The sequence below is a fragment of the Rana temporaria genome, chromosome 5 (genome assembly GCF_905171775.1).
Source record: "Rana temporaria chromosome 5, aRanTem1.1, whole genome shotgun sequence".
Classification (NCBI taxonomy): Eukaryota; Metazoa; Chordata; class Amphibia; order Anura; family Ranidae; genus Rana; species Rana temporaria.
The window spans coordinates 358,184,554-358,208,438 of record NC_053493.1 but is presented as its reverse complement, the minus strand read 5'-3'; the positions used below and the strand labels follow the sequence as shown (position 1 = coordinate 358,208,438).

Here is a 23,885-nt window from a genome sequence, read left to right as displayed (position 1 = left end):
ATTCCCCCGGCAATAGAGTCTGGCGGCTTAAGAAGTCCGCCTGAAAGTTGTCCACTCCGGGAATGAATATTGCCGATATGCAGGGCACATGAGCCTCTGCCCCTAGGAGAATCAAGCTCACTTCTCTCTGAGCGGCCTGACTCCTGGTTCCCCCTTGGTGATCTATGTATGCCACTGCCGTGGCATTGTCTGATTGAACTCTCACCGGGAACCCCTGCAATTTCGACGTCCAAGCTCTGAGGGCTAGTCGAACCGCTCTGAGCTCCAAGATGTTGATGGGTAAAAGCTTCTCTGGCCTTGCCCAAATACCTTGGCGAGTGGAACCATCCACAATCGCTCCCCAGCCCGTCAGGCTGGCGTCTGTGGTCACTATCTTCCAAGCCACTGGGTTGAAAGACTTTCCCTTCAGTAGATTCTGAGGGTCTAACCACCAACACAGACTTTGCCGGACTCTTGATGAGAGTGGCAACGGGATATCCAAGGCCTGTGGCCTTCTGCTCCATGCTGACAGGATGGCTGCCTGCAGGATGCGAGTGTGGCTCTGGGCGTATGGCACCGCCTCGAATGTAGCCCCCATCTTGCCTAGTAGTCTCATACATAGGCGAATAGTCGGTTCTTTCTTGCTTAGAACCAGTAGGATTAATTCCTTGATGGCTTTGACCTTCCTCAGAGGTAGGAACACCCTTTGTTGTTCTGTGTCTAATCTCATGCCGAGATATTCCAACTGCCTTGTGGCCTGGAATGCTGACTTTTCTCGATTTAGGACCCAGCCGAACCTCTCGAGGTATTGGACCGTGAGGGCCACTGCTCGCTCCAAGCCGGGAGACGAGTGGTCTATGACTAGGAGGTCGTCCAGGTATGCTAGGATCGTGACCCCTTGGATCCTTAGCTTGGCTAGGATTGGAGCTAGAACCTTCGTGAACACCCGGGGGGCCGTAGCCTCCATTAGGTTGGAGTAGAAACCCAGCCCCTGTTCCAGGACTGGTACCTCTACTATTACTCCCTGGGAAAGTAGATGATCTAGAGCCGATCTTAATGCGGCTCCTTTCTCCAGATCGTTTGGAATCCTCGACTCCTGGAAATGAGGAGGAGGAAACCTTAGGAACTCTAGCTTGTAGCCTGTGGCCACGGAAGACCGTACCCACTCGTCGGGAATGCTGGCTTCCCAAATCTCTGAAAAGAGTCGCAGCCTTCCCCCCACCTTCGTGGGTGGGGGCGCCCCTTCATGAGGTAGACTTGGGGGCTGGTTTTGCTGGCTTGCGAAACCACTGCCTCTTGCCTCTAACAGCCTGTCCTTCTGATCTGCTGTTGAAGCCGAAGTTTGCTCTTGCAGGAGGCCGTCGATACTGCTTGGCATTAGAGGGCCCCTGCCCAGGGGAGGACTGTCGTTTAAACGCAGGCCCCTGAACCTTCTTCTTAGTTGGCAAGAGTGTACTCTTGCCGCTTGAAATGGTCTGAATGTATTTATCTAGGTCCTCTCCGAAGAGCCGTCCTCCATGGAAGGGGAACCCTACCAGGAGCTTCTTGCATGGGGGCTCAGCCTCCCAGCTTTTCAACCATAAGAGTCTTCTCATATGGATAAGGGATAACGATAAACGTGACGCTTGCTGGATGGAATCCTTGATTGCGTCTACCGTAAAACATATGGCCTTAGGGACATCCGAAAATTCTTCTGCCTGCTCGGCAGGAATAAGTTCAAGCATTTGCTTAAATTGATCTGATAAAGCTTGAGCGACTCCAATCGCAGCCACGGCTGGCTGTACTACTGCCCCTGCAGAAGTGAAGGAGTTCTTAAGTAGTGCTTCCAAGCGCTTATCAACTGGATCTTTGAAAACCTGTACGTTCTCTACAGGGCATGTTAACGATTTGTTAACACATGAGATGGCTGCGTCTACTGCAGGAGAAGCCCATCTCTTGGAAAACTTTTCTTCCATAGGATATAAGACAGAAAATTTCTTAGGTGGTAAGAACACCTTGTCTGGTTTGTTCCACTCTTGGAACAAGACTCCCTCCAATAGAGGATGGATCGGAAACACAGCACTGCTTTCCCTCCACCAAAGCTGAAATCGTCGATACCTGGAGATCTGGTACAGGCAGGTTGAATGCCTTATGGACCAAGTCCGTCAAGCCTTGAATCCACCAGCTCTCCCTCAGGGAGACTGCCCCAGACTCCTCTGTATCCGGATCTTCGATCCCTGAACCTACTTGGTCTTTGTCCAAGAGGTCGTCCAATTCCCCAGAGGAAAGGACCTCCTCTTCCGAGGGTCCGCGCACGGGTGACGGAGATCTATTCCGCTTACTACCCCGCATAGCTGCGGCTATCATTTCTCCCATGCTTCTCCGCATCTCATTTAAAGAGGTGAGCAACACCTCCTCCGTGACCATCTTAGGGTTGGGTTGACTCGCGTCAGCTCCAGCCCCAGATCCCGATGGCCCAAAGGCTCCCTGTGGGGAAAGCAGCGGCATAGCTCTGTCCGAGACCTCAGACTCTGTGGGGGAATCCCCACCTTTTGTACCCTCTGGCTTGTTCTTTGATGCCATGGTACAATACCGAGGCACACCTGCTACTTATTGGTACCTGGGACTTATAAATAGTTAAATGCCCAAACACCTGTTTGGGGAATAAAAAATGTTTCCTCTACCCCAGATGACACTTTTTTTTTTTTTTTTTTTTCTTTCAATCTAGGCAAGAAAAAACATTCTATCCCCCTGAGTAGTATTGCCAAAGAAAAGACTATGAGATGGAAAAGAAAAAACAGCCTATTCCTAGGCTAAACCACAATCTTCTGAAGACTGTAGTATTCTTTCTGGCCACTGTGTGTCCTCAGCGCCCCGTGCTTCACTCCAGTCCTTCCTCCCTCAAGCCAAAGTATTGAATGAGCTGTGGCACTAAGGAAGGGCCGCCCCTTCCTTAAACCACTGACCCGCCCTTCCCCCCCAGCTAAAACGGCGCCAAATGCGCCTATAACACGTGCACGCGCACCGCGCGCGCGCCCGCCGACGGGGGGGGGGGTTGGGAGGAAGGGCCTCTCTGTTCCTGCAGCCGCAGGCCTGGAACACACGAGGAGGTCAGCGTTTTTTGCCTGCCTTGCAGGCATGAGGAAGAGGACTGGATAGAGCATCGCCTGGAGGCTTGCAGGTAAGCATAGCTCTCTGACACACACATACATTTGTACACAAAAGGCCCCACTCACAGCTTTTCCAACACTACCAGGGAGGTCACTTTTTATGGGGAATGATAACATATAGAGCCATCCTATCTTCATGATATGTGACTGGTTTGCCAGATGCAATGCATAACCTTAGGCATGTCCCCTGTGACCTCCCAGAAAAAACTTGCTAAGAGCCAAGTTCCGCAAGTTTTTCCCCTTACTTACCTGCTCCATGCCGCAGGACTTTGCCAAGCAAGAGGCCCAATCTTCCCCCATCTCCGTGGGGATGTCTAGACCTTCAGGCCCTGGGAACCTTCTTCTTCCATGAAGGATCCACTGTCCTGGACCCATATAGCACCCTGGCAAACAGAAAACATTAGGCGCCCAAAGGTTTTCTAAGTTCTGGGCCCAGGGTCCAGCTCTCTTAAAAAGAAAGCATTATGGGCTATACCCCAAGGGTTTGGGGTCCGGTTACTGACCACTTTAGCGCTCAGGCTTTTTTGGACAGAACCGGTAGCTCACCTAATCCCAAGGATGCGGAGGCAAGCTAAACCATGACTAACACCTAAGACACTGGCGTAAAAACTGAGGTACTCCTCCTATGGGAGGGGGTTATATAGGGAGGGGCATTTCCTGTTTGAGATTGCCAGTGTCAACACCTGAAGGTACTCCATATAACCCACATAGTAATGAATATGCTGCTCTGTGTCCCGTGATGTACGATAAAGAAAACTGAAATACATCACAGGTGATATCATTTGCTGCTCAGTGTTTGCAGTATTCTAGACTGCATCTCCCCAAGGTAATACATAAAACCTGGTCTGTTAGTGGGCCCTGTAGGGCAGGGTTGATGACCACTGCTCTAGGGGGATTAACATCGATGACCTCCTTTTCCCAATGGGCCATAAATAGGTTTATCGATTTATCGGTTTATCGATTATCGTCGATGTATCTTTTCCATAGACGCAACTCTCTAGGGCAGTGGTCATCAACCCTGTCCTCAGGGCCCACTAACAGGCCATGTTTGCAAGATAACTGAAATACATCACAGGTGATATCATTTGCTGCTCAGTGTTTGCAGTATTCTAGACTGCATCTCCCCAAGGTAATACATAAAACCTGGTCTGTTAGTGGGCCCTGTAGGGCAGGGTTGATGACCACTGCTCTAGGGGGATTAACATCGATGACCTCCTTTTCCCAATGGGCCATAAATAGGTTTGCTAGACTAGGAGCAAACTTGGCTCCCATGGCCACACCACACTTCTGTAAATAAAAATTCCCACCAAACCAAAAATAGTTGTGGCTAGTTGCAAAAATTAATAAGTTAATAATAAAATCCTTCTGAACCACTGACAGTGTATTGTCCAATTGAAGGTAAAATCGGACAGCTTCAAGACCATGTGTGTGTGAAATAATCGTGTAAAGAGAGGTAACGTCTGCCGTGGCAAGAATAAACCCCTCCTTCCAACCACAGTCAGCCAAAAGGTTGATAACTTGGGTCGTATCCCATAGGAAGGGGTGGTGATAACAAGTGGCTGTAAAAATTTGTCAATATATCTGCCTATTCGCGCCATCACGGAGTCTATGCCACTAATAATAGGGCGACCTGGCGGATTAATCATGCTTTTATGCACTTTTGGCAGATAATAGATGACAGGTACTCTAGGAGCAGAAGGTACCAAATGTGTCTTCTCCATTTTATTGAGAATACCCAAAGAGAAACCTTCATTAATAAGAGATGTGAGATGTGACTACCACACTTCTGAAGAAATCCCATTAGGATGAAACATGTAAGAGCCACGGAGTTCTATTTTCTTTGATGCCTGTTTTACCTGTCTGTTTGTAAGTACCATACAATAAATTGTTTGTTGGTTTTACCTACGGGCTTCACTATTGCCATTTCTTCTCTGCATTTTATGATCTGCTGATGAACGCAATGTATGCTTTTGGACCTTCATGACATTCGAGATGTCATTCCATCATTAATGCTGCCTGTGGATAGCCGTTCTCACCTGCACAGTCTGTTGGAAGGGCGATCGCCATTTACCTGCAAGTTATTTGATTTCATGCCCATAACGTTATTGCTCTGGTAAGCGGTTTGTTTGCACGGTGGTGTGGTGTATCCCTTTCTTTTTCAAGTTTGCACACTGGAACTTTGGTGGAGGTCCTAGATCTTCAATTGTTGATGAACATATACTTTTGAGGACTTTATACACACACTGTTTATATGGACTCATTTTCCATTTGATTTTGAGCGCTGCACATTGGATTTTATATTTTTATTTATTTTTCTCTTATTAATTTATAAGAATTTTTTTATACATTGTATACATTAATTATTTAACATCATTGTTATTGGACATGTGCACTGCCAAAAAAATCGTTTTTTTCCTTTATGTTATTTTCGGTTTTTTTATTTATTCGTAAATTTGAAAAATTCGTTTTTTACGTTTTTGTTTCATTCGTTTTTTATATTTTTTCGGAAATTCGTAAATTTCGAAAAAAAATATTTTTTTAATTTTTTTGCTTTTTTTCGGAAATTCATGAAATTTTCGGACTTCCGAAAAAGCAAAAAAACGGAAAAAACTAATGAAACAGAAAATTTACGAATTTTCGAAATTTAGAATTTTTAAATTTTCGAATTTTTGACATTTCAAATTTTTCAATTTTTTAAATTTTAGAATTTTTAAATTTTAGAATTTTTAAATTTTCGAATTTTTACATTTTCAAACTTTTGAAATTTCGTATTTTCGAAATTTCGTATTTTCGAAACTTTGTATTTCGAATTCTTCAGTTTTCGAATTTTTCAATTTTCGAATTTTTCAGTTATTGAATTTTTCTATTTTTGAATTTCGAATTTTTCAATTTTCGAAATACGAAAATTCGGAAGTACGAAAATATTCGGAAATACGAAAATTCGGAAATACAAAATGTCGAATTTTTCACTTTTCCAATTTGAAATTTTTCAATTTTAGAATTTTTCTATTTTCGAAATTCGTAAATAGGAAAATTCGGAAATACGAAAATTCGAAAACTGAAATATTTTTTTCAATTTTTTCGATTTTTTAAATTTTCGAATTTTTCAAAATTCGGAAAATTGAAAAATTCGAAAATTGAAAAATTCGATAATTGAAAAATTTCTGAAAAATTCGAAATTGGAAAAGTGAAAAAAATCTAATTTCGATTTTCGAATTTTTCAATTTTCGAAATTTCCGTATTTCGAAAATTGAAAAATTCAAAATTCGAATTTTTTTTTCAATTTTTGAAATTCGGAAATACGAAAATTCGAAATTCGGAAACTGAAAAATTCGAAAATTGAAAAATTAGAAAAATTCGAATTTTTCACTTTTCCAATTTCGAATTTTTCCGAAATTTCGAAATGTTTCAATTTTCGAATTTTTCCGAATTTCGAAAATTGAAAAATTCGAAACATTTTTCAATCTTCGAAATTTCGAATTTTCGAAATTAGAAAAATTCGAAATTAGAAAAATTCGAAAATCCGAAAATGTTTCGTATTTCCGAAAATTGTAAATCCGAAAATTCGGAAATTAAAAAAAAAAACGGAAATCCGAAAATTCGAATTTTCGGAAATACAAAAATTTACAATAATTAACGAATTTCGGAATTTTCGTAAAAAAACTAATTAGAAACAAAAACGAATTGCACATGTCTAATTGTTATATAGTATGTTTTTTAACTTCCATTTAGTTTCCTAATGTATCTGAGGATTGCAGCTTTTTCCTCTGTGTGGGCCCTGTCGAGTGTTTTTCTCCTCTTTCGCCACAGGATGGCAGTTATCCATCCAATTCTTTATCTCCTGTCAGCTCCATATCACGTCTTACGTTCACTACGCTGACGTTCTGTGTCTTCTATTAGCCCCTATACTTCCGCCCTCAGTTAAAATGGAGTCGCGGAGCTATTTAAGGGCCTGCGTGATGACGCGAGATCAGCAGCCTATCCCAGACAACGTCCTTTGATGATGAAACGCATAGGTGTGGCCTAGCTGATTCGATGTCATCACACTCCTTACACGGAGACACACAGTTACGGAGCTCCACGGACAGAGGAAATCTTGAGGAGACGCCCTCCATGGTGCTTTTACTGCCAGAATTTGACTGCTTAAATGTAAGTGCAACTTTTTAGCAGCATTAAATCACTTTTAAACATTATTACGCTATGGGACCTCTTTTTGTTTTCTACCCTATGAGACATTGAGTCATCACCCTGTGCCTATTGACCATCTGGATTGAGTCTTTTGGGAGACTTTAAACCCCTGTGCTCAGAGAAACTGCTGTAATAGTGGTCATCTACTCCTGGTAAGAAGACTACATTACCACTACCTTGGGTGTTTCACTGTTGGAAGAAGACTCCTTTTTCACACATTTTATTTATGTGCACCGATGTGAATCATAGCATATGGACTCTTATTGCTTCATTTGACAGGCAGTGGGCTGCAAGCGGTTAAAAAATCTTCACTGGTCTTCACCTAGGTGAGAAAAGCACAGGCTATTATTTGCAGGGGCCCTGAAGACCACAGGTTGGACATCAGTGCTTTTGACAGAACACTTGTATAAATATACAACAGAGTTTATTTTGTTTGCTGCAGGTAAAGATTGTCATTGAATATACAGCAGTGTACCAATAAACAACTCTGTTTCTTCTTTGTCCCTGTAACTTGGTTTAACCCAGTGTTTCTCAATTCCAGTCCTCAGGCCCCCCCAACAGGTCAGGTTTTCAGGATTTCCCTCAGATGAAAAGGCTGTGGTGATTACTAAGGCAGTGAAACTGATCAAATCACCTGTGCAAAATAATGGAAATCCTGAAAACCTGACCTGTTGGGGGGGCCTGAGGACTGGAATTGAGAAACACTGGTTTAACCACTTCCCGCCCGGCCTATGGCCGATTTACGTCCGGGAAGTGGTTATGAAATCCTGACAGGACGTTCTAGAACGTCCTGCAGGATTTCATGCCGCGCGCGCCCGTGGGGGCGCGCATCGCGGCGATCGGTGATGCGGGGTGTCAGTCTGACACCCTGCATCTCCGATCTCGGTAAAGAGCCTCCGGCGGAGACTCTTTACCACGTGATCAGCCGTGTCCAACCACGGCTGATCACGATGTAAACAGGAAGAGCCGTCGATGGCTCTTCCTCACTCGTGTCTGACAGACGCGAGTAGAGGATAGCCGATCGGCGGCTCTCCTGACAGGGGGGGTTAGCGCTGATTGTTTATCAGCGCAGCCCCCCCTCGGATCGCCACACTGGACCACCAGGGATGCCCACCCTGGAGCACCAGGGTGGGCAAAAAAAAAAAAAATGCAAAAAAAAAAAAAGTCTAAAAAAAAAAAAAGCATAAAGAAAAAAGATGCCAGTCAGTGCCCACAAATGGGCACTGACTGGCAACCTGGCAAAAATCAGTGCTGCCACCCCAGTGTCCATCAGTGCCACCCCAGTGTCCATCAGTGCCACCCCAGTGTCCATCAGTGCCACCCCACAGTGCCCATCCATGCCCAGTGCCCACCTATCAGTGCCCATCTGTGCCACCCATAAGTATCCATCAGTGCCGCCCATGAGTGCCCATCTGTGCCGCCTATGAGTGCCCAGTGCCGCCTATGTGTGCCCATCAGTGCCGCCTATGTGTGCCCATCAGTGCCGCCTATGTGTGCCCATCAGTGCCGCCTATGTGTGCCCATCAGTGCCGCCTATGTGTGCCCATCAGTGTCGCATACCAGCGCCGCCAATCAGTGCCACCTCATCTGTGCCCGTCAGTACTACCTCATCGATGTCCATCAGTGCCATCTCATCGGTGCCCATTAGTGCCGCCATATCAGTGCCCGTAATTGAAAGAGAAAACTTATTTACAAAAAAATTAACAGAAAAAAATAAAAACGTAATTTTTTTTCCAAATTTTCAGTCTTTTTTTAGTTGTTGCGCAAAAAAAAAAATCGCAGAGGTGATCGAATACCACCAAAAGTAAGCTCTATTTGTGGGGAAAAAAGGACGCCAATTTTGTTTGGGTACAGTGTAGCATGACCGCGCAATTGCCATTCAAAGTGCGACAGTGCTGAAAGCTGAAAATTGGCTTGGGCGGGAAGCTGTGTAAGTACCTGGTATGGAAGTGGTTAAATGAAGAAAAAGACAGGTATTCTATTTTGTTTTCGTCTTTTTTTATTGGAAAATCTTTCAATAAAAAAAAATAAGTAAAAAAAACCCCCCCACAAAAACACATTTTTAAAATACAAATATTTACAGTACTAAAACAATATGATAAAAGGCTAAAGTGGCCCTTGCTAACTGATATTTTCTTGGGGATCAGAAAATAGGGAGTAAAAGTGTATCTGAATCAGATCATGATAAATTGCAGGTTAAAGTGGTTCTAAAGCCTCAAAGTTTTTTAGCTTAGGCCCCTTCCACACTGGGCGGGGGGTGTCGGCTGTAAAGCGTCGCAATTTTTTTTAGCTGCGCTTTACCGCCAATTTCGCAGCGCTATTCGGCCGCTATCGGGGGGTTTTACCCCCCCGCTAGCAGCCGAGAAAGGGTTAAAAACCACTGCAAAGCGCCTCTGCAGAGGCGCGTTGCCGTCAGTATAGCCGCGGTGTCCTATCGATTTCAACGGGCGGGAGCGGTATACACATCGCTCCAAAAATGCGGCTAGCAAGACTTTTTTTACCGTCCTGCTAGCGCACCGCTCCAGTGTGAAAGCCCTCGGGGGTTTCACACTGGAGAGACAGCAGCGGCTGTTTTGGGTCAGTTTGCAGGCGCTATTTTTAGCGCATTAGCGCCTGCAAAATGTATTCTACTTACCTGAGCCCCACCACAATCCTCGCGCTGTGCATAAGAGCTGTGGCTCTCATGGCTTTGTCTCTCCTCCCCGGGCACATCGATAGCAGCGGGAGCCATTTTCATTGGAGTTGTTTGACATGTGTGGGAGCCAAGGGAGCGGAGGGGAGCGAGCCCGCACGAGTGAACCCATGGGAATCAGCTTCCTATTGGGGGCAGCAGCAAGAGAGGAGGAGCCAGGAGCACCAGCAGGGGACCCAAGATAAGAAGGATTGGGGCCACTCTGTGCAATTCTATTGCACAGAGCAGGTAAGTATAGACATGTTCGTTATTTAAAAAAAAAAATCCTTTACAACCACCTTAAGTGTGCCCAGTTTTCAGTACCATCTTTCCTCCTAAATATACTAAAGACTCACCCACACATCAGAGCATAGGAGAGAGACTAAAACCTGGTACACAAAGGCTGAATATCGGCTAGTTTAACAGAAACTGGCTGACATTCGGCCCATGTGTACGCCAGTCTGTCTGACAGAAGGCGGTCGATCTGTCGAATGGCATGCTGGAAAACCAGCATTCAATCAGCGCTGGCAGCCAATGGCGGTCAGTGCTGACCGGTGTGTTCTGTAGTTAGTACAGCGGCTCCTCCCGTGCTGTCAGTTTTTTTTGTTCAGACAACAAACAAAAAAATGATATTGTGTACCAGGTTTAAAGGTTACCTTGAGTGAAAACTGCATATTAAAACAAACAAATACAGAGATATAGGCAGCTGCGGTTATATTTTTACATAATTTTTTGTATTCATCAAATTTAAACCGATTCCCACTTCAACTCTTTCCTATGAGCCCTTTTATTGTGACTGGTAGCCTCACTGAACAATAGTAGGGCTCAGGAGAATAATGGGACAGGACCAAGTTTAACTTTTACAGGAAAAATTGAGATTTGCATATATCCTTATCTGCTGATATTTCCAATCGTTTTGACGTGCAGTTTCCTTTGATAATAACCGTTACCTGTGCATTTTCTAGTAAATTTTTTAGTGCATTTTATACAATCTCGATTGCCTAGGTTTTTCGCAGATTTACTTTAAATTAAATATCATAAGGACATGAACCACTTTTCTAGAGTAATTCTTCAAAAATCTGTTTTATTTTAAAACTGAAGTTTTATAATACTGAAAGGTAAAGTTTTATCTTTTGCAAAACAAACTCCTAAATAAGCCAAAAAAAAAAAACAAAAAAAATCTATATTCATGAGTTATTTAGATCTGTGAATGTAATTGTAGCAATTCTGTGTACATTTCTGAAATTAGGAAGGCTGGTGATATAAATCCGGTGTGATCCGCTACACCAGGTATCCAGAACAATTTGGTGTCTTTGCTCACCTTGCATTATAAGAAACACTTACTTTACACATTTATCTCAAAGTGACATTGTCTCTGGATAGCACATCCACACAACAAGGCATACCCAACGATCCATGCTCCTTTGTCGTATCCCAACTACATACGTCCATCCTGGCTGAGTCGGAGCTTACTTAGTGGATGGTGTCAGTGCAGCCCCTTGCCACTAACTGCTCGGACTCAAAAACTGTCACATTGGGGAGGTCATTCTATTTTCTCTTAAAGTCTACTTGGGATACAGCAATGGAACAGGTAAGCAGCAGTGATCAAATCATTACGTGGGCTATCAGGAAACACTTTCACTGCCTTGAATGAGCAAAGAGGAAGGGTGTCTGAGGAGTGTCATTGGGAGCTATGATGTGTCTGTGTTAACACTAACACACTGAGGAAAGACAGATAGACCAAAGTAAGACGTCGCTCATACCAATCTGGTGCTTTAGGAATATTTTTAACAATGTGTGGCCACAGCCAGCATTGCTCTGACTATGCTACTGACGCATTTCGTCCCACCCACTGGGGCCTAGTCACGAAGAGAAAACAAAAGACCGGTGGGCAGGCTGAAATGCATTAGAGGGCATTGTTACATACATTCCTAGAGCACAGGGTTGGTTTGAGTGACATCTTACTTTGGTGTATCTACACTTCAGGGTATGGGAGCAGCTATATGTTCACTGATCCTGAACACGGGCAGAGAAACTTTTATCCACCAGCTTTAAGCAGCACTACAAGCTTTATGTGACCACACTGAGGAAAGTGTTACATATCTCTTTAGAGGCAAAGGTGGTCCTATAAAGTTTATTTTTTATATAGAAAGGAGATTGTTTCTCTGAAAAGAGCACTGTGGTTATTTTGTGTAGTAGTTAACATGTAAACACTGTTTTGCAGAATTCAGCTTTAGCCCTGGGTCACACTGATACGATGTGAGAAATGAAACAAATTCTGTGTGTTTCCCTCACCGCATTGCAAGCGCACGGCATTCATGCAATCTGCTACAGGTGTCAATGTTGGATTAACGACACCTTCAAACAGCTCGCAAAACGCAGCGTGATTGTCAGAAAACGCAGATGTGATTCAGGTGTGGAAAAAAAGGGTCCTGCACCATTTTGGTTCAGGTGCAATGCGGTGTCTGCAACACAAAAGTGTGAACCCAGGCTGAACAAATTAAAATGATAGAAAAATATATCTCCTTTGTAGGACAAAACATAACATTTACAAAATGGTCAAAACACATCACCAGATGGTACACAACTGCATTCTCATATCAGAAATCTTTCATCTATTAGCATTTTGGACGCCAGGTTCTTCTGCCCCGCAACTCCACGGATGTGCCGAAAACACTAAAAAACACATAGTTCTCATAGTCAAAGCAAAGTAATTTTAAATAATAGAGTTCTATAAATATAACCTGTGAATATATGCATCCTAGTTTTTGAAATTAGGAGGGTGGCTAACCTGAAAATTTAGCGTCCTAAATCAGACACTCAAGATAATGTGTTTCCTGTTCCCAGGCAGGAAGTCAAAAGTCATGATCCTGTATTTGTGGCCACGACATGTTGAGCACGAGAGGCACAAAGACAGAGGACCTACACTATATGGTCAAACATTTGTGGAAACCTGACTATCAAACCTAAGTGGTAGACATGGGCCATACACCCCCCAGCCCCCCCCCCCCGTTTGGTTTGCAGAAAAACTCCAGAATAGGGGAAATGTTCTAACAGGAACTCCACTGATGTCTATGGGAGCTAAACAGAAAAAAAATCAAACCTGCCCATTTTGAAAGCTTATATGCAAGTAATTGGCAATTAAAGGGGTATGGGGATCTGGGTACTGTCCTGGAGGACATGCATCAATGCAATTTTTTTTTTCAAAACTATCGTTTTTTCAGGAGCAGTGATTTTAATGCCCAGAGTGCAACAATAAAAATTACTTTAAAAACAGTGCCTGTAAAGTGGCGCATCTGTAGCGTACATAGAACATGTTCCCATTTAAAATGACTCATGGTTACAATTGCTGGCACCCGGATATTGAAAAAATAAAGAAAAACACAGCGTGGGGTTCCCCCCAGTCCATATTGGGGGGGGGCATATGTTGAGGGCATATGGCCTGGTATGGTTCAGGAGGGGGGGGGCGCTCGCTCATCTTCCCCATTTCCTGAACCGCCAGACTACATGCTCGGATAAGGGTCTGGTATGGATTTTGAGGGGGGGGGGGAGCCTTTTTTTGTGTTTGTTTTTTGGCGTGTGGTTCCCCTTAAAAAAAATACCACACGCAAAGGGCCTAGTATGGACTGGGGGGGGGTCCCACGTTGGTTTTTTTTTATGTATTTTTTTTTTAAATAATATTCAGCTGGGGAAACCCATTGACAGCTGATGACTCATCGGTTTTTAAGGACACCGTGGCCGTTTTTCCGGCCCCGATTCTTACCAACCAGCTTACATCTTGTGGCTGAATGAGCACAAAGTCCCACAGATGCACTGCAAAAGGTTGTGTCAGGCATCCACAAACTTTTGGTCATATAATGAATTGTTTGTCAATTCTTCAACATAACTGTTAGAATCATAGGAACCTGTTTTTCTGAAATGTAATGTGGATTATGTTCTGTGGTCAATTTAGAGACAAGTCGTGCTTACAAGAGTATTTAGTATTTAGTTAGTGCAAGCACAGAGATATACAGTACACAGATATACAGTACATCAGGCTGTGCAGTCTGACAATAGCAGGCTGTGCTTACTCTATCTGTGAAAATACAAAAAAATAAACTGAATATCAACACACAGAATCGTCTTACCTCTTGCTGCAGGTAAGTGATGACTGCAGCCAGAACAAAGTTTTGTGACATTATATCAACAATGCAGAAAAACAAAGTATCAAAGATGAGCAGCGTTGATTCATGACCGTAGAAGAGAACATCACTGAAGGAATGAATTTCATCTGTGGGAACAGGAGACAAATTCTTCTTCAATTACAAAAAGGAAAGGTATATACACAGACAGGTTTATGCTGCATAAGACAAAGTCCTCTAAACTCCACCTGCATTTAAAATGGCTCAATTACTTTTTTGACTGCAAAAAAGGTAAAAGGTAGGGAAAACAAAGTTACAATATTAAAGTACAATATTTGTTTTATTTAAAAAATATGACCGGTGTTCCATATTCCCCCTCCTTATTAGAGCCCAAATAAAATACTTGGCTTGATAGATCCATTGAAATAGAGTTTATATGTATGGAATACAATGGCCGAAGACATCCTGATTCAAAGCCCAGTTAGGGAAGGGAGCAGACTGACAACATCCATTGAGACCAGTGTTTTGTATTATAGTGGACTTACTGGCTGAACTGAACCAGTTGGGAAAGAGATGCCCGGCTAGTGTCCAGTCTCATAAGGGAGAGGATTGGCTGCAGTTGATGACAGCAGTGTTTGAGTATGACAGTGGGAAGGGCAATCAAGCACAGCTCATACATGGCATGAACTCTCACCCAGTATGAATCAAGTCCTCTGGGGGTGAGGTGATACAGAAGGTAATACGCCTTATCGCTAAATGAAGAAAGTGGTCAAAAAGCTCTGTATCATTGCAGGTGAATAATACTTCTACATATCCGCAACAGGAAAGGGGCGGGGGGGATTTGGGGGGGGGGGGTGAATACCCCTATGCAGGGCCGGATTAACAATGGGGCTGATGGAGCTGCAGCTCCAGGCCCCTTTCTCAAGATAGGCCCATTTGCCAAAAAAAAAAAAAAAAATTTTTTTTTTTTTTAAGATTTTTTTTTTTCTAAGATCGAATTTGGGGGGTTGTAGCTCGATGACCAGAGGTCACAGAAACCCTACATTTGGGGGTAGGCATGGGAAGAGCTACCCCACAACTGGTTAAAATATGGGATGGCTATCATTTATGGTTCCGGAGATACGGGCCTGCTTGCACAGCCTGTCAGAAGCTACATTCAGAGCGGCCAATATAAATACAAGCTGACACACTACAGCAGACTGATAGGATCACAGTGCTTATAATAATTATTTGTATATTACTCATGGTAATTAACCCCTTGCCACTCTGACACTTCTCTACTACATGTAAAAATCATCATTTGTTTTTTGCTAGAAAATTACTCTATGGTGGTCTTTGCACTTTTTATGTTGCAGGGTACAGAGCTGCACGATTCTGGCTAAAATGAGAATTGCAATTTTTTTGCTTAGAAGATAGATCACGATTCTCTCACGATTGTTGCGGCGTAACATCATCTTTCACATAAAAAAAAAAATAATGAATAAAAATGGGCTAACTTCACCGTTTTGTTTTTATGGTTTTTATTATTCATTGAAGTGGGAAAATGCAGTGTGACATAAAATATTGCAGCAATAGCCATTGTATTCCCTAGAGTCTCTGCTAAAATATATATAATGTTTGGCGGTTCCAAGTAATTTTCTAGCAAATAATATTGCTTTTTAACTTAAGAAACAAGTGTTGGACTTTAAGTGGTTAAATTTAGTTACAATGTTTCATTTTGTTTACAAACTTCGCAGACTGCCCAGATTTGTTCTTTACACACAGAAGTGTATCCCTTTGATCTAAGAAGGAAGTGTCAGTTACAATGTTTCCTGTTAAAAACTTGGCAGACTGCCCAGATATTTTCTTTTGATAGCTGAAAGTCTCTCCACTTGTTATATGAAAGAATCAGCAAACTCTGCATTGGAGATCGTCAGGGGGGTTGAATCGAGATCACAATTTTTTTAACGATTAATTGTGCAGCTCTAGCACGGTATTTGCGCAGCAATTTTTCAAACATGTTTTTTTGGAAAAAAAAATTTCATTCATTAAAAAAACAGTTAGTTAGTTAAGTTAGCACAATTTTGTTTGGTATCCTAAGCGATGCTTTACATTTTTTTAGGTTACATGTTTAGAGTTACAGAGAAGGTCTAGTACTAGAATTATTGTTCTCGCTCTAACGATCGTGGCGTATGTAACCTGTGTGTATCTGGCTCTGATACTACCAGTGCCTACCCAGCCACTGACTAGTATCTCCCCCCAGCCTGTCCCCACACACCCTCTCACCTGCTGACCTGTGGATGGGGGAATCACTCCTGCAGTGTTATTGTGTTCTGCCAGTGCGTACAATGATCAGTGTTGCTAACTTTAGCTGGCAGCACTGATTGTTTTAAGAAAAAAAAAACAGGCTGGTTGTACTCAAGTTGATTAATAGATTGACTTGTGTAAAACCAGCTAGCTCATACATAGATTGACTATGGCTGGTCTCTGCATAATTGGCGTAATTTCAATCCATGTATGACCCGCTTAACCACTACTCAGTCCCTAAATATCCTTCCACTCCTGTACATAGTGCCCACTGTCATACTCTCCACACTTCTCTCCTATACATAGTACCCACTGTCATACCCTCCACACTCCTCTCCTATACATAGCGCCCACTGTCATACCCTTCACACTCCTCTCCTGTACATAGTGCCCACTGTCATACCCTCCACACTCCTCTCCTATACATAGTGCCCACTGTCATACCCTCCACACTCCTCTCCTATACATAGTACCCACTGTCATACCGTCTACATTCCTCTCCTGTACATACTGCCCACTGTCATACCCTCCACACTCCTCTCCTGTACATACTGCCCCATCATACCCTCCACACTTCTCTCTGGTACGTACTACCCTCTGTCATACCCCCTCACTCTTCCTGTACATACTGCCCATTGTCATACCCTTCACACTCCTCTCCTGTACATAGTGCTTTTTTCTGTACCCTTTGTACTCCTCTCCTGTATATAGTGCCCACTGTTAGACCCTCCACATTCCTCTCCCTCACCTGCACATACTTCCCACTTATATACCGTCCATACTCCTCCCCTATGTCGCTTACCCACAAAAACAGTTCTTTAAAATTATACTGAATATCCTCAATGTTACCAGCTCTAGAATGGACACACTTTTGTTAGTTCAACTAAAGGAAATCTCAGTTCTCATATTTGTTCTGCCCCATTATTAGTACTCATTTAATTTTGTGATTACTACTATGATGTATAGAGGAACATCGGGGATCTCAGCTACTCTAAATATAGCACTTATATAAAAAAGTGGCCCTGAAAATATTTTTTAAATGTTGGCAGCTGTGCACTTAGGCACTGCCCAAGGGCCACCGTCCACCGGGTCAGTAGGGGGCCCCATGAGAGGCTCCTGGGATCCTGTGATAATAAAGCGGTAGTAAACTTTCCTGACATTACTACTTTTTAGAGGCCCTGGGGTAGGTTATGCCACAATGTACAAGTATGCACAGCATATTAGCACATTAGTGTACACTTCAATTTTCAGACTGAGCCCTCCAGTGCTGCGATGAATCAGGCGGGGCCCGGGCGCTTCCATCAATTCACCCGGTCTTCCTTCTGGGTTCTGTGCCTTTGGTCACTTGCCTTGGCTGGGCTGCGTTCATGTCATTCCCACGCATTTATTTATTATTTATTACACCCCATTCAGACCTTGTCAGGGCACTGCCCTTTACGGTCACATTCCCCAGTTGGCTCTGGGTGGAATTGAACCTAGGACCTATCCATTATAAGTCCAGCTCTTTGCCTCTGAGCCACTGCTCAAGTGTTACTTTGCTTGCTGTCCGTTGGAGCCTGGTGCTGAACCTATGTTACTTTGGACCAATCAGTGGCCTGAGCGGCCTATTTAAGCCAGCCCCTTCCTCCTTGCTGGTTCGTTGTCAGCTTTACCTGAAGTACCTTGGAAGATTACCTGTATTCTGACCTGTTTTGACCCGGATTTGGACTTGACTACTCTTTGCCTTCTCCTACGCTTTGACCTCCTGGCTTGTTTACTGGACCCGCTTCCGTCTCCATTCCTTTGATCCCTGGCTTCCCGTTTTGGACTCTCTACCTTCTGGAACCCCTGACCATTCGGCTTGTTTCCTGGACTTCCTGCTTGACCTGATCAGGCTCTCAAACCCGTGGACTCTGACTTGCACCGGCATCTTCACCTCATCTGCTACAGCTCCCTTGGTGTCTCCGAATCATAGCTTCAGTGACTTCCAGCTAATCATCTTCCGCTGCCGGCAGCCGGTGCCTCTTTGTGCCCCTCCTCGCTGTCTCCATCTCCAGAGGGTGAGGTGCACAGAGTCGCAAAGGTAGCCACCCTCGGCATCTCGGTCTCGGTGAGTGAGGTGCACAGAGTCGCAAAGGTAGCCACCCTCGGCATCTCGGTCTCGGTGAGTACTTACCTTAATGGTCCTGACAGACCTCCGCGACAAAACGCCCGACGCCGGCCTCTCGTGCCGCTGGAGGGGAGAATTCCCATTGCTGTCTATGAGATGGTTCACATCTCATAGACGCCGTACACCTGCGGCATGAAAAAAAGTCCCGGACCCTTTTTTTCAGGCGGCATTGGCGTTCGGCCATACAAAGCAATAGCAAGGATTTGTAAAAAAAAAAAGTTACACTATTCGCGGCAAAATACGCTGCGTACGCGGCGTTACTTGTCGCGGAGGTGTGAATGCAGCCTAAAAGGCCCCACCAAAATCCTCAGCACCAGGCCCATGATGTTCTTAATATGGCCCTGCCCCTATGGGGTAAAGAAGAAAAGCATCACCCTTACTGTTACCCTGCACTATTCTTGTGTTACGAATTATAGAAAACTTGGACAAAACGGTTTCCTAAGGGATGTTGAATAAGATTTGTGTAAATGAAAGATACACTACCATTATAGAAGATACTTCTGTCCATTGGCTCCATGAACTCCATGCTAAGCACTCGCTCCAGAAGCAGTTTGTCTTTCACAAAGTAATCCATTTCTTTAAAGGCCTACAACAAGAGCAATAAAAAAAAAAACTTCTACAGGTTCCATCATGACATAGGAGGAAAACTACAATTTGGATAAGGGTGAGACAGTGGCTTCTAAACTCATTTGTTTAGAGGGCAAAATAATTACTATGCCATCCTTTTTATTTATTAGATATTGTCTCAGTTTATAGCAAAAGGTAAAGAATATATATATATATATATATATATATATATATATATATATATATATATATATATATATATATATATATATATATATATATATTTTTTGTATTACATTTTTGGTTATTTGCGTCATGGAACCAAATTACAGGGTAAAGCTCCTTTGGCTATCCTGTGTGATCACAAAGACTGCCCCTGAGCATCTGTATTAAAAAGAAAACAGTTGTGCCCCTGCTGGCTGGATGGTTTCAGCTGCCTTGCCAAGTATGTTTTTCTATCATAGGTGGCCCTAGTTTGTACTTGGACAGGGTCGTACAGTGCCCAGGGCAAGGATCCAGAAATGCGCCCCCCTCCCCCACTGTTAATACATGCTGTAAAATGGAATCTACCACCCTAAATCTATTCTTTGCCCCCTTGCTTCACCTCGCCTAGGATAGCTTCCCCTCCTGCCCTCCCCTAGTCCCCTTGTCTGAGGATAGATCGATAGTTATAAGCATGTTACAATTCACTTACTGTTGGACTGATTAATTACCTGGAATTCCATTCTAAGCATTCAATACTCTTTCAGTGATATACTACTTTACAATGTTATCCCTGAACTTTTCTCCTACAAGTCTTAGGCCCCGTACACACGACCAAGTTTCTCGGCAGAATTCAGCCAGAAACTCGATCGGAGCTGGATTCTGCCGAGAAACTCGGTCGTGTGTACACTTTTCAGCGAGGAAGCCGACGAGGAACTCGTCGGGCCAAATAGAGAACATGTTCTCTATTTCCTCGTTGTTCAATGAGGAAAGTTGGCCCGCTGAGATCCTCGGCGGCTTCAACACTGAACTCGACGAGGAACTCGATGTGTTTGGCACGTCGAGTTCCTCGGACGTGTGTACGGGGCCTCAAGCCTTGCCCCCTTGTACTACAACTTAGATTCATTATGGAAATGTGATTTTGATGAATGTTTTCTATTTAATTTGTCCTTGGGTACCAAAACCCTACTATTCTGCCTTTCCTGACTCTGGCCGTGCTCTGTCTGGGTAGCTTGTGCTAGATACAGTATAGCCAGTGGTCATGACCTGAATAGCCAATGGCATACTTTTTTTCAGGGATCTTTGGTGTTGTCTACTCTAGATACTACAGTTTAAAAAAAAAAAAGCACTTCAAGAGTTTGATGCGATACATTTAAAGTGGAAGTAAACTTCCAACATTAAATTTTACCTATAGGCAAGCCTAAAATAAGGCTTACCTATAGGTACTGTAAATATAACCTAAATGTGCACCGTTAAGTATATATTTAGTGTACATGCAGCCAGTGACATCGCTGCTTCATGCACGCTAAAGGAATGGTCACCCGTGCCGTTCATTTAGAGCCCTGTGCTGTGAATGGCGGCTCCCATGCAAATGCATGGAAGTGACATCATCATGGCTCTGGCCAGTCACAGAGCTGAAGTCCGCGAACCCCGAAACTAGACAGGTGAAGATGAAAGCGGCCAGCAGCAATGACATCGCCGTAATGCTTCGTTTTCTGGTAAATTTCACATCATTTGCTAGTATGCGATGCACATACTAGAACATTATGGCTTTATCTTGCAGGTAAGAAAAAATAAAAAGTCCAGCGGTTTACAACCGTTTTAACATTGAAAGTGACAGCACATTTGTAACACAGACAGAGGCCTGTAAGGTACACGGCAGCCAGGCACACACGATAGTCCCCACTCACTCAATTAAGAAAACAGGCAGTGCATTTATTTTTGCAGTTTATTTGCTGGTTTAACTTGGGTAGAGTGCTGGTGAGCCCTGGGATTCTCTACAACTGGCAGAAATACAATGGATGACACCTCTATCTGTTCTGTCTCTTCAGGGTGCAGCCATCGTTTTGAATTCAGTATTTGGTGAACTACAACTCAGGGAACTCCTTGAAGGTATCACCTGAGTTAACAACTGTAGTGCGCTTTCCCAAAGGTGACAAGGACAGTCTCTAGGATACTTAAGGCTAGTACATACTGTGACCTGGGTACTGTAATGCTTTGTTGTAGTACCAGCCAGCATCTGTACTGGAGGCCCCATGTCAGATCCTCTGTAGACCACGTGCACTTCTTCAAGGACTCTGGATGTGGGTCCCCGAGCTCTAGCGGGAGCTGGGACCCAGATGAATTTCTTCTATTATGCAGCTAACAGCCCAGAGGGCCTGAGCCCTCAGGTTGGGTCTTCTCCCATAGAAACAAGGACCCTGCTGTTCCAGGCCCCAGATTATTTATGCACACCTTAGCACCCTGCTGGCCACTCTTCCTGAAAGGGATTGGCTGAGGCTGCATTAATATATGCAGGCGAGGGTCTGCCTCCTCCACCCACTAAGTATTGGAACCTACCAGAATCCAGGGAGCAATTGAACACTGCTCCTCTGCTGCAGGAGAGCCAAAAACTAAATTTGCATCAACTATAGCAACCTAGCTAGGAGGGTGCTACACATATAACTGCACTAACATGCATTAAGAGCACATTCGCATAAAGCTGGAAAATTGGGTTACAAAATAATCAACAGGATACATACATGGTCAATGAAGCCACTGAGGAATTTATTCATGGTGTGATAAGCCTTTGTGCTCTGTTCAGATGCAGTTGGTGAGTTCTGTAGAAAACGAGAAGGTCCGTGATTCTGAAAAAAAGACAGAGAATCTTTCAGGCTCTGTGTACACCGTAGTGGGACATTTGCAAAACACCAATCACTTGGATCATTTCTACCTTTGTTAGATTGCTGTGTATCCGGTCAAACTGGGTTCGGACCCTGCCAGAAATAGAGATCTGAAAAGTCTGTATATCCGAGTTTGGTTGTAGCCCTCTCTGACTACACATGTTCTCCTGAAAATAAGGAAGCAACACTGAAATGTTTTGCATTTTATACCAATATATACAGGAAGCTTAGGAAACAAAGAAATACCCATGATTACAAAGCTACCGGTTCTTCTGACTGTCTATTAGAAAAGACAACTACTCTCAATGTTTTACTTTTCTCTGTTCCTTGAGGAGCAGCTGTCAATACGGGGAACTGAATTCCTGAATCATTTTTATGTAATGTAGAAGTTGCTTACAACAAAAGGAAGATTTACATCTGAACACATCTGAGAGACTCTCTGGAGTACATGTGGAAAACATGGAAATCGATGGAAATCGATGGACAGCCGCACTCTGGATAAACTTGAGAAAGTTGTCTTTATTAATGAAAGTAAGACATGTACATCCAAAGATACAGTCACATAAGGGGACAGCCGACGCGTTTCACACACAGTTAGTGCTTAGTCATGACAGACCACAATGAAAACTGACAGGTGTTCTAATTCATCTCCTCTCTCAAAAAAAAAAAAAAAGTTTTGCCTTTAGTTACACTTTACACTTTTACCTGTATAATGTGTATATGTTAAATACACAGTACTCTATATACTGTATGATATATAAATGTTTCCATTGCTGGACAATGCAATCTTCTGGTCACAATGATATAAAGAACTATCATTGTGGATTAAAGGCTTGATTGAATGACATATTTAAAAATCTATACATTTTGTAATCATACATACTAGGGTTGTCCCGATACCGATACTAGTATCGGTATCGGGACCGATATCAAGCATTTGCCCGAGTACTTGTACTCAGGCAAATTCTCCCGATGCTTCACCCGATACTTGTACTGTCAGCGGTGATCAGTGCGTGGGGAAGTTATCACCGCTGTATAGATGACCGCTGTATAGATTTAAAAGTAATTTCTCCGCTTCTCTCTCTCCCCCCCCAGCTTTCAGCTGCTTTAAAATCAGCGGAGATCGGTGCTTGCAACTCTCCCACACACGATCACTGCTGACTGTCCATTGTCCTCCTCCAGCCCCCCTCCGTTTTGCTGCAGTCTCCCTCCCTCCATGTCCCCTGCCGTGTTTCTCTCTCCCTCCGTGTCCCCCCGTGTTTCTCTCTCCCTCCATGTATCCCTCTGTGTATCCCTGCCGTGTTTCTCTCTCCCTCCGTGTATCCCTCCGTTTCCCCCCATGTTTCTCTCTCCCTCCGTGTATCCTTCTGTGTTTCTCTCTCCCTCTGTGTATCCCTCCGTGTCCCCCCCCCCGTGTTTCTCTCTCCCTCCATGTATCCCTCCGTGTCCCCCCCCGTGTTTCTCTCTCCCTCCGTGTATCCCTCCGTGTTTCTCTCTCCCTCCGTTTATCCCTCCATGTCCCCCTGTGTTTCTCTCTCCCTCCTCCACCCCCTGTCAGGATGGAGAGCGGGGTAGGAGCCGGTAAATCCGGCTCCTTACTGCTCCGAATGGACAGTCAGTGATCACTGACTGTCTATTCACATAACCAAAACATTGTAAACTGTGATTACAATGTATCAGTTTATGAATGAAGAGAAGCGGCTGTCTTCACTCCATTCATTTTCAGCGCAGCTGATGCTGCTGAGAAAGGGACTGGGGAACATGTGTCCCTAGTCCCTTTCTCAGTCTCAAAGGGGAGATGTCAGAGGTCTGTTAAGACCCCTGATATCTCACCAAAGCCCCCCAACAGGGCTGAAAAAATAAATAATAATAATAAAAAAAAAAAAAAAAGAACAAAAAAAATTATTGTAG

General features: G+C 43.7%; 1 protein-coding gene across 2 annotated transcripts in view; it reads right to left on the bottom strand.

Annotated features, from left to right (window-relative positions):
- Window positions 1-10,684: 10,684 nt before the first annotated feature.
- TMEM67 (transmembrane protein 67) overlaps window positions 10,685-23,885 on the bottom strand; it is an 81,580-nt gene continuing 68,379 nt past the window's right edge. For both annotated transcript variants that reach the window (XM_040354660.1, XM_040354661.1), the window contains 5 exons: window positions 22,025-22,141; window positions 21,834-21,938; window positions 19,027-19,129; window positions 14,115-14,257; window positions 10,685-12,663 (listed from right to left, as the gene is read on the bottom strand). In XM_040354660.1, coding sequence (XP_040210594.1) covers window positions 12,583-12,663; window positions 14,115-14,257; window positions 19,027-19,129; window positions 21,834-21,938; window positions 22,025-22,141 — 549 coding nt within the window. In that variant the 3' untranslated portion in view covers window positions 10,685-12,582. The remainder of the gene's footprint in view (window positions 12,664-14,114; window positions 14,258-19,026; window positions 19,130-21,833; window positions 21,939-22,024; window positions 22,142-23,885) is intronic.